Source organism: Tympanuchus pallidicinctus, unplaced genomic scaffold (genome assembly GCF_026119805.1).
Source record: "Tympanuchus pallidicinctus isolate F22 unplaced genomic scaffold, pur_lepc_1.0 scaffold21, whole genome shotgun sequence".
Lineage (NCBI taxonomy): Eukaryota > Metazoa > Chordata > Aves > Galliformes > Phasianidae > Tympanuchus > Tympanuchus pallidicinctus.
Genome location: NW_026294733.1, coordinates 2,965,907 through 2,980,600, shown reverse-complemented (window position 1 = coordinate 2,980,600; position 14,694 = coordinate 2,965,907). Strand labels below are relative to the sequence as shown.

The 14,694-nt window shown below is 40.1% G+C and overlaps 1 protein-coding gene across 2 annotated transcripts in view; it reads left to right on the top strand.

Moving 5' to 3' along the window:
- Positions 1–14,694, top strand: part of RNF145 (ring finger protein 145) — a 38,960-nt gene that overhangs the window by 13,294 nt on the left and 10,972 nt on the right. For both annotated transcript variants that reach the window (XM_052684746.1, XM_052684747.1), the window contains exons 3-4: positions 4,980–5,088; positions 10,690–10,781. In XM_052684746.1, the coding sequence (XP_052540706.1) occupies positions 4,980–5,088; positions 10,690–10,781 (201 nt within the window). The remainder of the gene's footprint in view (positions 1–4,979; positions 5,089–10,689; positions 10,782–14,694) is intronic.

Sequence of the window (14,694 nt, the reverse complement as noted above, 5' to 3'; positions counted from 1 at the left end):
TTTAATTTAAGGGATAGTAGAACCATTTGCTGACTGTTACTATTTTAAACTATGGCTATTTTTAACTAAGTGCAATTTGATGACATGAACTTGGTCTTTATTTCCTCTGAAAAAATACTTGCTCTATCTTGATATCCTCTTTTTGGATTGTACAATGCGGTTGGTAGATAAAGAAGTGGGTAGAGATCCTGCCATGGTCAAAATTTAGCATGCTCTTTTTTTTTTTTTTTTTTTTTTTTTTTTTTTACCCCTCCTATTCCCAGAATCTGCTGATTCTCATTCTGCTGCCATAGCATCCTAGGCTTTTTCTGGTCAGCTTCAGGTAACTTCTGTGTGAAGCTGGTAACACTTTTTGGTAACTTGTATTGCTATTTATTATTTTATGAAGTCAATAGTAGCTTGCTTGAAAGGAGATTCTGAAAATTTTATGAGGTTCAGTTGACAATTGTATTTCTGAGTACCACAATTTGTGTTCATAACTTAGAATGCTTTGCGAGTCGTTCTATTTTTATGGTTCCAATTCCAGCTGTGTTTTCATCTGCAGTTTTCTTCAGGTTCTCCCTGGTTGTAATTCATGCCAGAACTCTGGCCAGTATGTGTGCTGTGTTACAGAAGCAGCCCCTTAATGATAGAGCAGTTCTAGAGCCTGAAGTCCATGTTGTTTATTCTGACATAACTGTAAATCTCTGTAAGGAACTCAGTTCTTGGGTTATTTATATTTCAAACACTCAATCTGTTACATATTTAATAATTCAAGAAACATCTGTTGAAACTGATGGCAGTACCCAGTAATGAGTAAATTGTTGCAATTATTTTCACTGAAATATGCAGATGTTTGTAATGATTTCAGATCTCTGTTTATAGTTGCACTTTGCCATGACTGGGTAAATACTAATTTTCTTGTGCACAAGTACGTTTGGATATGTGTTTTCTCAGCGTAGAATTAATTTTTCAGCATGTTTTCTGAAAGGCAAAAATACCACGTTGGCTCCAAGTACAAAACTTCTCAGTGTGTGCAACATTTGTCTTCAGCAGCTCTGGGTGGGCGGGAGAGTGAGGAAGCTGAAGATGCATAAGAGCTTTGCTTCTCTCCTGACTTAAAAATAAGTGGCTGTTGTGGCTCCTTCTGGACTTGAGCCAACCTTCCATCAGTGTGGCCACAGGAGTTTGGTGACTTCTGCATCATGCCTTACCAACCAAAGAGTGCCTTCTGAGAACTGTCCACTTTTGAAATAGATGTTTTAGGTATGTAGGCAATTTATAAAATCTGTCTAAATTGTGCTGTGTCAATGGTTATCCTAAGAATTGGACTCACTTGGGATAAAGGTGCAAGTTGTTATCCTGCTTCTACTACATCAAGTACAGTCTTTCAGAAGTTTGCCTGTGCTTGATGCTTGTATATTGTGTCCAGGTGATTTTCTGAGTAAACTGAGATGGAGACAGGCAAGGGTTAGGCTGAAATTTTGTAGCTGACTTGGTGATGCACTGCTTCTACATGGAGCCAGGACAGATAGAGTCTTGATGGTGTTCTGTGCCTCACAGGTTGCTGCTTTGCAGGGCATTGTAAGATGCGCCCTTCATCCTCAGTGGGCATGGTTGAGCAGGAAGATAGCTCCTTCCAAATTAATTTTCTGGTACAATTGAAGCTATTACTTCCTGGTGCTCAAAGATTTAAATTCCTTCCTTTGTAGTATCCAGCATAAGCAGCTGCTTTCCTTCTGAGGGCGGTGTTTTCTTGACGAGCCTCCGCTGAAGCAGTATCCAAGAGATGGTTTGGTTTTATTAAGAAATGCTGTGAACTCTTGAATTGGCTTTCATCCGCAGAGTTCTCATTTTTCAACTGAACCTGTAGGAAACTTAGATTAATAACATGAAGTGGACACCAGGGATCTGTAATCATGCAAATGAGCACTAAAATGGTTCATAAAGAGGATACGCTGTGGCTTTGATCGTGCTCTGGAAACCTCCGCTGCATGCAGCTTGCCAATAAAGCTCAGGAACCAGAGAGGGGAAGGAGGTAATGCGGGGTGAGGGAAGCTGGGAAACACCTTGGTGGGAAGCAAGCAGAGACTGCTGAAAGGCAGTTTGTGAGCTGTGCTTACTGTAACAATGAGCATTGCACAGTGAGGGGTTTTCATCTAGCTGAATCAACACGTCGTAAATGAGGTCATGAGCTAATGAATGCGTGTGTTCTTGTCTGGAAATGTTGAACTTAGCTTTTCTGTTGATTTTTGTTTTCTTTCCCCAGTGGTGTCTAAACCAGTGCCATCTTACAGAAAAGGTGGTGGAAGCTCTCTGCTTCCTTTTGCTGCCAAACAGGTGCTCTGTGCTTCTTAAGCTGGGCCAAATCAGATACTGTTAACCCGTGCTGAAGGTTACCCACCAGGACAACTGTTTCTCAAGCTGTCAATCCTTGAGATCCTTCCCCAAAAGAAATGTCTGTTTTCAGTACCCTGCTTTCTTCTGACAGAGGAGGTGCAAATGAAAGCAATGTAATAATTTAGATGAGAAAGCTGCTGTGAGAAATTTCATTTCCTGGTCCTTTGTTTTGAAGTAGAATCTCATTTATGCCATTTACTAATTACATCATTTGTCAAAGCAAAAAGAAAGGGAACAGAATATTGCTGCTGCTATGTCTGAATTTGAGCTCATCTTCTTTCTGCAATGAGCTAGTTTGGTAATGAATTATTTGCTTTCTTTTTTTGGCAGAAACATTGTGGATAAAAATGAGGTTCATACCACTGTGGGAATAAGGCCTCTGCAGAAAGAATGCAAATATTGCAGCATCAAGTGTGTCAAAATCTCTCTAGTGAAGTTACAAGATGGAACTGTAAATGGGAGTGCAAAGAAACTACTTTAAATGTCTTTCACTCTCTCCTTCAAAATGTAACAGAGTAAATAAAGGCAATTTCTAAACAAGTATTTAAATTCTGGCTCAAACTCATGAGTGGTGGCATCACCTGTGCTGCCTGCAGGTCATTTGTGTGAAAGGTACAGATGTGACAGCAGCCTTCCTATCTTCTGTCCTATCTTCTGATTGTGATTAGATGTTTTCTCAGCCCTTCAGTGTATCCTCCTAGATTTGAGTTAGTGATCACAGAGAAGAATGAACTTGAGTCGCTTTAAAATACTCCTGTGTAACATGGCTGTGCTGCAGTTGCTGCCCCCTGAAAAGTCTGCCTTCTGCATAAATTATCCCAGCTCCTTTCAAGTTCATAACCAAGTGGCCTTTCATGTGACTGAATAAGGTAAAGAAGATGGCAGAGCTTAAATGCAGATACAGTAAGCAGGTATTCTTGGACTATTTATAGAGTAGAAGAGGAATAAAAGGCTGCATAATAAACACCATTTAGTTCTCCTCCACCTGAAGGTGAGTCACGGGCTATGCTGAGTGAGAAAGTTTGGGGGAGGTTGGACTCAGGGCAGGAGTGGGGCATGGCTGTGCCAGGCAGATTTGTCCCTTCCAAAGCAATGAAGGGAAGATGATGTACACAGCAAGGAGCCAGTATTAAAAATGTCTGCAGTTGTTTTGAGAGCTGGTTTTGCTGTGGGCATCCTGGTGGCTTTTCTAGGAGCATGCTGCAAAGTCACCAAGAAGACCGGAGTATTGACAGAGTTTAGGGGCTGCTTATTGCAGGTGGGACCTGCTAAGCAGCATTGAAATACTTCTACATAAATACTGACTTTGACATTGTATCTTTATCAAATGTAGGAATATATTGTGTTACAGTAGCTGTTTGTTTCACCTTGGAGTTCTTAATCTAGAGTTACATTGCTTGCTTTGGTATTCTTTAAGAATTTCCTGAATTAACTCAGTTAAACTGTATTCAGTGTTGCTGAATACTTGGATGATACTTAGGGCTGCAGGCTCACCTTACACTTGAGGTGATGGGTTAACTTGTTTGGCGTTTTCTTCTTAGCTGAAGGGAAGTTTGAGCCACAGCTCGTTCGTTTTTTATTTTTTTCTTTTTTCTTTTTTTTTCTCTTGAATGAGTTTCAGTGCCAGGTACTTCAGTTGACCTTCAGAAAGAGAATGAGTGTGCTGCATTGTGTTGGAGAGCTGGGGGATAGAGATCAGTACAGGCACCACACAGATGGGTCTTTGACCCTGCTGAGTGGCTAGGAAAGTGAAGAGGGTGGGCAGACACAAAACCGCCCGTTTGTGGAGTGCACTTTGAGGTACTGCGTTAATAAGGTATCCTAATGAGAGCAGTTAGGGAAAGAACGATCAGTGTTCTGTTGGTTATAAAAGCTGCTGAGCAGCCAGGCTGTGTTTTTAAAGACTGGAGCTTTTTCCACAGTTGTACTAAATACCAGCAGGCAGTGAAGTAACGGCTGCTGTCAGTGCCCACAAACGCTCGGTTGTGCCACGTCATCTTGTTTCATGGAGCCCTGGTGGCTTCAGTGTGCTTTGATGTTACCAGAATGGAGAAGAGCCTGTGTCTGTCTACCTCAATTGTGGGCACAGACAGTGTCTTAAAACCGTGAAGATACAGTGGAAGAATTAAAATGTGTAGTGATAATCAGCATGAATAAGTGTTCTGTATGTTCTTGGCTTAAAGCAAAGGGTGTTTGACATCTCATTATTGAGTGTATTGGATGGATACATTTCTTTCTCTGTTACATTGAAATTTATTTTCATCTGAAAGAGGGACACCTAAGCCTCCTAAGCCTTTTCCTTTTGTTACATTGGTTTTGATAGTGTCTCCCTAAAATACAGGGGGCTCAAGTCCACCACTTGCTGTCTGGATGTAATGCTATAGAAACTGGTAGAGCTGTCTCTGCTCATGGGGGTGGGGGGGAGCAGTTTTAGTGTGCTGTGTTTTGATGAGAGGAAACTAAAAATGCATGAGTTTTATGACCAAATGGAAGCAAAGATAATTGACGAGATCTGGATAACTTGAGTGCTAGTTCATATTTTAAGAAATATGGGGTTAGGTAATGTTTTTTGAAATCTCAAATTCTACTTTCTGTTACAGGTTACATCTTAAGTGTTGTGCTCCTAACTTTACCACGGCAACACCTTGTTCAGCTTTACCTGTACTTTCTGACTGCACTGCTGCTGTATGCTGGGCACCAAATTTCCAGGTAGGAATAAGTGGGTTAATTTTGTTAGCTTCATTTGTGAGTTAGAAATACAAAGGATGCTTTGTTAGCAGTTTCTGCAAATCGGGGAAGGTCTGGTTTTCTGGAAGCTTTTTCTTGTGCCAGATAACTACATGTATCATGCTGTTGTTTATCTTAAAAAGTTAATGGAATTAAATGTGCTGTCAACTAGTTCTGGTGTATTTGTGTTGACTAAAGAGAAGTTTTTAGCTGCTTTTCTGCAGAGTGTAATGTCCGTTAATCTGAGGACAGAAAACACTGCAGGACTAAATATGACCTGTGATGTAGTAATTCAATGGCTTAATTAACATGCTTTCAACACTGAGGTGTCTTACCAAGTGAACAGAATGTTACCTTCAAATTCCTGGCGCATGCAAGAAGGGAGAAAGTAGTGCTGTGAGGGTAACAAAAGTGAAGAAGTTGTGGAATTTATTCTTAAACTCATTTTTGTGTAATATATTTTACAATGAAACCAAAATAAAGGTTTTAGGATCTAAAACACAAAGCAATAGGCTGGACAACTCTGAGAAAGGCAAGACAAGGTGGATCATCTTCATTTGTTTGACAGGAGTTAAATCTGTTGAAAGCCAATGTAAACTTTTCTAGTGACAAGATGTTAAATTGGAACCAAAGAGAGTGACCTCGCATTGAAGTCTTTACGTGGGAAGTTTTGTAAATGTGGACCTAAGCTTGATTTTTTTATTATTTTTTTTTTTTTGTTCCTGCTGATGGGAAACATTTAAAAATGTGCTTTTGATTGAATTAAGTGAAGTAACAGGTTTGTTATTTCTGCATCACAATTGTTGTACTAAAACATTTGCTGGAACGTTTGCGTATGCTGCAGCTCAGGGGAAGTGTTCATGAAGGTTTTGTGGTAACTCGGTGTGCAACTCTTGTAGCTGTCAGAGTTTCAGTTATTAAATTATTATTTCCTGAACTGATGAGGGTGCAAGAGAGAAATCAGACCTCTTATTCACTGGGTAGGAAGGAAAGAGGACTTTTTTTTTATCATCCTCAGCGAAGTCCTCAGTTTTTTACAGATACAGTTTGTGGGTGTTTCTGATAGAGTTAAAGGCTTACTTGTTAGAAAAAGCAACAACCTAAACATTATTTATTGTATTTGTATTAAGTGAGAATACAGCTGGTACCAGAAACCCATCAGATACAGGGCTTTGGTCCAGAACACTTAAAGCTGAAGATCCTTATGCAATTCTGGATCTTTGAATCTTTGAAGTCAAAGAGAGGTGGTATGGATTTTGGCTAATAAATATGGTGCTTTTTATAGTGATTTTTGTAGTTGTTTTTCTCCATAGTGTGAATTGTAAGTGGTATTGCATTTTGAGATTTGGCATTTAAAGGCTTTATTGAAATTTGTTGGATAACTATGGCTCGGTCTGTTTGCTTTTGTACTGAGCTTTCTGTATTTGATGCTTCTGGAGTGTATTAATGAAGACTTTAATTAAATCTTTCATCAACTGGCACAAAAATATTTAATTAAAAGATGTCTGAAATTCAAATAGTCCAGCACTATTCCCTAGATATTTAACAAAGCAAGTGTAGCTCGTGCTTCTGAGTGAGCTTATCCATTCCCTGGGTATAAGGCAGACTGGTTTGAAAGGAGGCACTGCTCAGGGGGAGCTCAGCAACAGCCTTTGTATAACACAGGGAATGCAACTTGAATTAGGTTTTCCAAAGAATTCCTGAATCAGAAATATTCAAAGAAAATTTCAAAGACTTTCTGAATACTAGTTTCGTAATGAAACTAGTGAAGTTTAACAACATGCAGGTACTCTCTTGTTGCTGGAGCTACACCTCTTATTAATGGTGCTATCCAATTATAACTGATGTTTCTATTTAGCAGACTGATCGTAGGGAGACATACAGTTATCATGTGTGCAGACTTCCTGATATTTTGCTAATAAATCTGCTCAGTGTGTGCTGCTTGCACACATTACCAGTTGGGAGGCTATTTAAAACAGATGAAGATCCCATCTTGAGGCGAGGCCAGTTTGGTTAATGCAGATTTTAGAACAAGAATCAGCTGGCACTTGTGACTCTGCAGCGTCCTGGAAATTCTGAGCTGCTGGAAGACTGCAGCCTTCAGTGCTGTTTTTCCAGCCCAGAAATAGCTTGTGGTTCAGCTGCAAGTCTAGGAATAAGATCTGAATGTTATAGTTAAGCTCTGATTCAGACTTCAGATCTCTTTGACCTTGACAAGACACTTCTTAGCATTTGCTTCCTCAGCTGTAAAACCAGGAATTACCTTAATGTGTAAGGATTGATTAGCTAATGTTTGTGAGCTCTTGGAGAGTCCATGGCAGTACTGCATTTATACATCACGTTAGCCTGGCAGTTTGGGTAGAGATCATTCACCATCTGTTTAAGAAAGAAGAAGTCAGCTTTAAAAAACAGCCCTGCCACTCTTGACAAAGAAAACATATATATATTTTTTTTCTTTTATATGTAGCTGCATGAATGTCTTGCTTGAAAGGATCATGTTTTACCCCCTCCAGCCCCCAGTTTCAACAATAAAACTGAGTAAAAGAAATGAAGCAATTGAAAATATTATTTATGCTGTAAAATGGAATACACATTATTTTAACTGATGCTATCATTGCTTTCCAGATGTTGAACCTGGCAGAGCTTGGGGAAGATTTGGGATGAAGGTAGCTGGGAGGAGGAAAGAAGGAGAGAAAGGCAGGGAGCAAATGATTGAATTCTGTCTTATCTGTATTTTTAAAACATTTTAAGTTTTCAGAGTACCTGTAGGCATTCAAACTCTTAAGTGTGTGTGTATTTGATGTTAACAACAAATATTAATCAGTCAAAGTAAGTGTCAACAATATGTCTCAATTAGGTAAAATAACAGCTGTGCCTTGTGCTTGTCAGTTACAAAGCATATTTTTAATAACAGACCTTTCTTGGCTTTCCATAACAATTAATGACTGTGCTGTATCCCTTCACCTTTATTGAGCAGTGTTAATCGTGGCAGTCCAGCAGTTTGGTAAAATGAGGCACACATGTACAAAATGAAAAAAGGCAATTTGATCTAAGCTTTACTCTTACATCCTAATTTTCTACAGCAATAACAGTTTCAGCCATTGTGTTAATGTTTTACACTGCTGGAGTAAAATGAACAATTCTCAAATGTACATAAAAGCTGCAGCTTAATACAGCTTTAATTGTTCAAAATTGAGTGCAGGCTCTTGTTTTTCTCAACATCTTGTGTAGCAGTGCAGCTGTTCCAGGCATCTTCTGATTGGTGTCTGTGCCAAAAGATCCCATGTTTCTACTAATGGGAAGAGAATAATTACTTTTCTTATTCAGACACTGTTTACAAATACTGTTCAGAAAATATAGGGGACCTTAAAACATTGCTTATCTGAGCTGGTAGGTGTGCGAACCTGAATTAAAGAGAGGTGCTTAAAGAATGAAGCCGAGTGTGACACCTCTGTGTGAATGACTGGATCAGCCAAGGGCAAGGAATGTAGCTTGAAAGGCTTGTTCCTGCTATGAAAGATGACTAAGTGCGGCTCTGTTGGTGTCTTAGCTAAGTTGTGTAAGGTTTTCTTGCTACCGTTGGTGTTCTGGATGATTTTGTAACCTGTTTCCTGGCAGATGTAGAAAATGATGTCTTCACTGCTTTCCTTCCAGCAGTTTAGAAATAACCATCGTTTTCACCTTCAATTTCGGATGAAGCATGACATTGCTAATAGAAAAAGCCATCTTCAGCATGTTGCAAATTTGTATGAAACCTGTGGAAGTGTTCTTTTCTCCCTTTGTAACTGATAGGTTACCCTGCTTGTTTTGCACATGCTGAGAGAACGTGCTTTTTCCAAATGGAAATTAAAAAAAATATATACCCAACTTTGTCCCAGAGACTACATCTGTGTTGGTGTTTGAAGACTGAAAATCAACCAACCAAACCATTGCACTGGCTGGACAGCAAGGGAGAATGTTCTGCTTAGGATGAGCTGTTAGCTGCCTTTTCCATCCTCATGTGTTCTTGATTGTAGGTGGTGAAGGTTCCAGTCTAAAGAGCCCATACCTGCATACCTTGCATGCACTGTGACACTTGAAGAGCTGCACTGAGTAGGCAGTGATGTCAACTATGAAGAAGGGGTTTTGAAGTTTTTGTTTAAGTACCTTGAGATTTATGTCTCAAATTCCAGAGACTTTTTGTAAATGAGTGTGTGAATACCTTAGTTTGGAGTGGTGAAGTGATGCTAGAGCCAGAGTATGTTTTCATATTTCTGGAGAGAAGTGAATGCTTCTAGTAGTTCATATATGCAAATGCTTCACCATTTGCATATATTTTTCTACCCTGAAATATGAAGAACGACTCTTAAATTGGTTGTGATTTCCAGCCTTGCTTGCTCTGCTTTGGCTGCACCTTTCCCAGCGAGCGTGGCTTGCCTCACTGATGTAAAGAACTACACCATGAGTGAAGCTCCCTGCCGCTCGAGCAAATACCCCACTGGCTCCGTGCAGGGTCAGATTGAGTGTGTCTGCCCAGCATTCCTGTGGCTGGAGCCAAATAGGAGTGACTGGATGGGGTTAGCAGAGGCTGTGGGCCTCAGGAGTTGACGGTGCGTAACAGAGGTGCAGCAGCAGCTGTGTGGGGAGTGCAGAAGAGAGAGCAGGAGCTCTGGATGCAAAGGGTCACGAGTGTTGCCTGCTGTCTCATGGCAGGGGATTAACGAGCCACTGGAGAATTACTGCTGTGCTGTTCCAGGATTATCTTCAGAAAGTGCAAAGTGTTTGCTCTTCATATGAAGTTCATATTTGATTTACTTTGCTGTTACGTAGGTTAGCCCATTTACAGTGGAGCTGATGGGTGATTGCCAACAGCAGGAAAAATGCCTGCTTTCCATAGGATTCTTACTTCTTTCTTTGACTGCCTGAGCTCATCCTCCTAGCCCACCTTATCTCAGAAAAAAGTTACAAATGTTCTGTCTGGTTCGTGTATTATCTCACTGTATCTTCAGTAGTGCTCCATCAGTTTGAGGGCATCCTGTTGGTCCCCCTGAGCTCCCCAGTGTGCAGCTCAATTTTTAAATCCTGTTGGTTGAAGGGATTATGAGGCAGCCCCATCCCTGACTCTTCCACTACTGTCACTGTTCTTTGCAGCTGATTTTGAATTCAGTGCAAAGAGATCATTTGGTGCAAAACATTTTGTCCCTTTAATCGGAAGACCTTTCCACATGGTTCTAGTGGAGGAAAAAAAACATAATTAGGAAAAACGAAACACTTAATAAGGAAACTTGAAAATGAAATGATGCTTAAGAAGCTTTGTCAATAAGCAGTTTCAGGCCATGCAGAAGAGCAGCTTGGGTGTCCCAGAGGACTTTTATGGCTGTGACAGTGGGACTAATTACAGATAATGTGCCTGTTGCTGAAGTCATGCTCCAGTTAGATCCTTCAGTCAGTGAGGCTGCCATAACAGCCGTGCTAATATTGCTTTTTGAAATTTACTTAATTGTCTGTAACGTACACTGAAGTTGGATGTGTGTGGATGAGTAAATCGCATCTTGTCCGATCAGAAGGATCTTAATACATACTTTGTGGTTTTATTTTTCTTAGGGATTACGTGAGAAGTGAATTAGAATCAGGATATGAAGGGCCGATGTACGTGGAGCCTCTCTCAATGAATCGTTTCATGACTGCATTAGTAGGTAAGTGACTGAAATATTTGTGATGCAGGAGAGTTCTGCCTAATTCTCTTCATTGAAACCTAGGCATGTTTTGCCTCTTGTTTTCAAATTTCTCTATCACTTTTGGTAGCTGTGATCCTCGTTAATACGCAGGAGTCCTGTGTGTGTCCTGCCTGACTCTCCATAGTCCACTGAATTACCAATACTCCCTTATTTACAGCACTGAAGTATTTTCTAGATCTCTATGGTGATTTTTAAAATTTAATGATAGGTCCAAATGCTTGAGATTCATAAGGGTATCTTAATCTATCACACTGTTGTAAAGGTGCACTTTGTTACAGTTCATGCTTGTTTATGACCTATGGAATTGAAATTAAAAGTGTGTTATAATTTGGTGGAGTAGGACGAGTGGTTGGTGAGTATGTTCTTGTAGAAGCACTTTGAATTCATGCCTGGATTTGGGGGAAAACTTCACAATAAGCAGTTCTTATAGGAGGTGATTTACCATGATATGCAGCATAGGAGGTATTCTTAAAAGAAAACGTTGAGTTTTGTCTCTGTATCCCTGTCTACCCCTGTGAAAGCATCAAGGCATGAGGAATGTGGGGAGAGAGATTCAAGGATGTCATGTATGCAGTTCAGTTTGTAGTGGTCGGTCACTTATTGACAGCATATAGTTGCTCTCAAGAAATAGCATTAATATTCTTTAGTGCTTCTGTGCTCACCAATTCTAGAACTGTGCTCTTCTTAATTGTAGCATTCTGTCTCCATGTTCTTTTCAGACTCGCAGTCTGATTCGGAATGATTGGATTGTCTTGGATGGGAAGCACTGTAGAAATTTCAGTAGTAACGTTTGTAATGCTTTTGTCTTTGAAGTGGTTGTGCAAGCATTTATTCTGTATTGTCTTTACAGCTGAGCATCATCATACTCTGAGAAAAAAGGAGAAAAACAAGTGAAATAGATTTGTGGATGTGTGCATGAAAAGCAGGCGGCTTTTTTATTTTCCAGCCTAGTTCCAGGGATATTTCTAATGAAAGCATTGAGGAGTAACAACACAAAACTGCATTTAGATTATTTTATTAATGGATAAGATGACCCTTTTCCTAAAAATGTCAGAGAAATGGTGAAGAATTGGGTTTTAACACTCCTCACCCTTCCCTCCCAAATGAACTTTGGAAGAGAATAAATTCAGCATTAAGGATGCTGTGCCATACCATATGCTCTGCTGAGAGGATATTGGAATACGCATGTACTGTGTGCATTTTAGATATAAGCCAGACAAACTCGGGAGAGAAATCTTTCCTAATTCCTTTCATTAAGGTCTGTGGTTTTCATCAGATTATTGACAGATTTAGTGAGCCGTGCACTGTTGGCAAAACTCAGCTGCTTTCTTTTTGCTTGCAGCTGCTGTTGAAAGATTTAAATGGATTTACTTCTACCGTATGTTAGGTCTACCTGAGTATCTACATCTCTTATGTGCCCACATCTTCACTTTTAAATGTGACATTTGTCCTTGCTTGTAATATTTTTGTAGAAACACCATTGCTATTTTCTGAGGAAAGGAAATCTTTTGAGGTTATTTCTTCTCTCTTCTGATTTCTAGGTGTGCTAAATTTATTGCCTTATCATAGGACATCAAGGTACAGCTAAATCCTTTAGTATGTTTCAATGAGGAAATATTTGTAATTAGTTCTTTGAATCTCTCTTAGATGCAGTGCAGAGTTCCATGATAAAGCAGAATCCCTTGGAGCTCCACAAAGCAGCAGGCAGAAGGAGGTCAGGAGGCACTATGCCATTCTGTGACATATAGACAGAAACTAATTCAAGAGTCAAACCCATCAGTATCCCATGGTGTATCATTCAGTTTTAATGTGGATTATAGATAAGAGACGAAGACAGGTTTGTTTTTGTCCAGTACAGTTTTTTGTTGTACTGGGTAGCAGACTAGAATGTCTGATTATTGTATTTCAGAAGTAGCTGTGGCTATAGTAACAAGTATGTGTATGTTAATGTTTTTAATACCCTCATTGGTAGATCTCCATGTTCTTTTAAAGACAACATGAAAGTGTAATTTAATCTTGATGGCAGTTGGTGGTCTTTGGGGAAGTTCTATAGAAGTGGACTTTGAGATTTGACAATGTTTTCTGTGAATATGAAATACTATGTTAAATCTGTTACATGCCAAGGTATTTATCCAGTGCATTCTGCCATGTCTGAGAAGCATCCTGTGCTGAACTGCCATCTGCACAGCGAAAAGAACAAGGAGGTGATTTGCTCCAGTTTGTTTTTTGTATGTCCTGCCTGAGCATTGTGGTGCAGCACTGTTGGCAAAGGCACTGAGACAGGTGCATAAGGAAACAATCATGATGGTGATAGAGCTCTGTTACCTAAAAGCTGTGGTCACAATAAAGGGGTTGATGTACAATGCACAGCCTGGGTCACAAATTTAATCTTTGTTAATGCCTTTACTCATGAGTGCCTTTGGTCTTTCACAGTCAGTTCTTTCCCCAGTTCTAGCTCAGTCCAATGACTGTTAAATAGGGTTACCAATATGCTCTGAAGTGCTGGGTGCAAGGAATAAATGCCTTTGAACTGTCTTTTGGATGAGTGTGTCACCTTGTGAGAATGTCAGCTGTGGATGTTACAAAGCTGTGTGGCTGTGGAAGTGGTGCTACTGTGGAGTCTTGTTTTTTCTTGGCTCTCATTGCTCAGTAGTGGGAGCACTTAGTAACTTCAAGGCATCCTGCTTTTTGCCAAGCAGTTAATGTCATAATCAGGAAATTTGTTAACATCAGCCTTTTAAAATAGGGGATGAAATGGAGAGTTCCCTTCTAAATGTGGTTTGAACAGCAACAGAACCACATGGGCTCAGTTACTGCATATTTTCCGTTAGCTTACTGCCTGAGAGTCCTTGGCTATATTTAATGTATTTGTGGAGGTTTTAGGAGGGGAAAAGAATGGGCAGGAACTTAAAGCAGTAGATTAATTCCTGCAGGAGCCTAAAGTCTTGCAAGAGCATTCCAGATTCATTGTCACTGGCTGTGCTTTTCAATCCCCAGCATCTTAGATTGCAGAATGGACTGTTCCATTAGATTTGCTAGTCTTAGATAGTTTGAGCATTTAGTTTTTTTGGTGATTTGATACGAGTTCCAAGCTGATTCCTTCTGACTGAAACTGCAAATTGTAGGTGATATCTCACTATTTACAGCCCTACTTAGAAAGATATGATGGTATGCAGCACAAAGAGACTGTCCTGAACAAAAGGGTGGCTGCCCCAGTTAAAGATGGGAAATATGTCCTTGTCATTGCAAGCTTCACTGTCATTTCAGGCCCCTTCTGAGAACTGACTAAATGCAGACTGCAGGAAGGAGATCAAGGCCTCCACGTGTTTCATTTGTGGTGTACAGTTCTTCTTCCCATGACAAGTAACTTCCAATCAGTATATGAACTGAAAAGGTGGAGAACAACACTCAGCAGGGATGATGAGCAGACTCAGCTTGTTATGCCAGGAGGAAAGCAGGTGTTGCTGCTTATCAGATGAGACAAGAATCAGAGGTCCTATGATTGGAGAACACCAGTTTCTTACCCAAAGTGATGTGTGAGAGTTTTTCTTACCCAGATGATGTTCATTTGTCTCCATGCTGCTTCCTCTCAGATAAAGAGTTCCAGTGACTGTAATGGAAGAGTTAAACTGGACTGGTCTGCTGTAGAAATGCTGCCTTCCAGATCTCTGGGTGTGTAGCAAAGCTGTCCCTGTGCCCTGCCAACCGCTTAAGAGAATTTAGTTGTTAATTATATGTCACTTGCAAGGTTCAGTGATAATTCTGAACAACTGCCCTGGAGCATTATGAAGTTATTGAAATCTCAGCTGTGGACCTGGCTGCCTCTTGTTGTTCTTGGTTGGTAATTCCTCTTGACAGTGTAAATATTGTT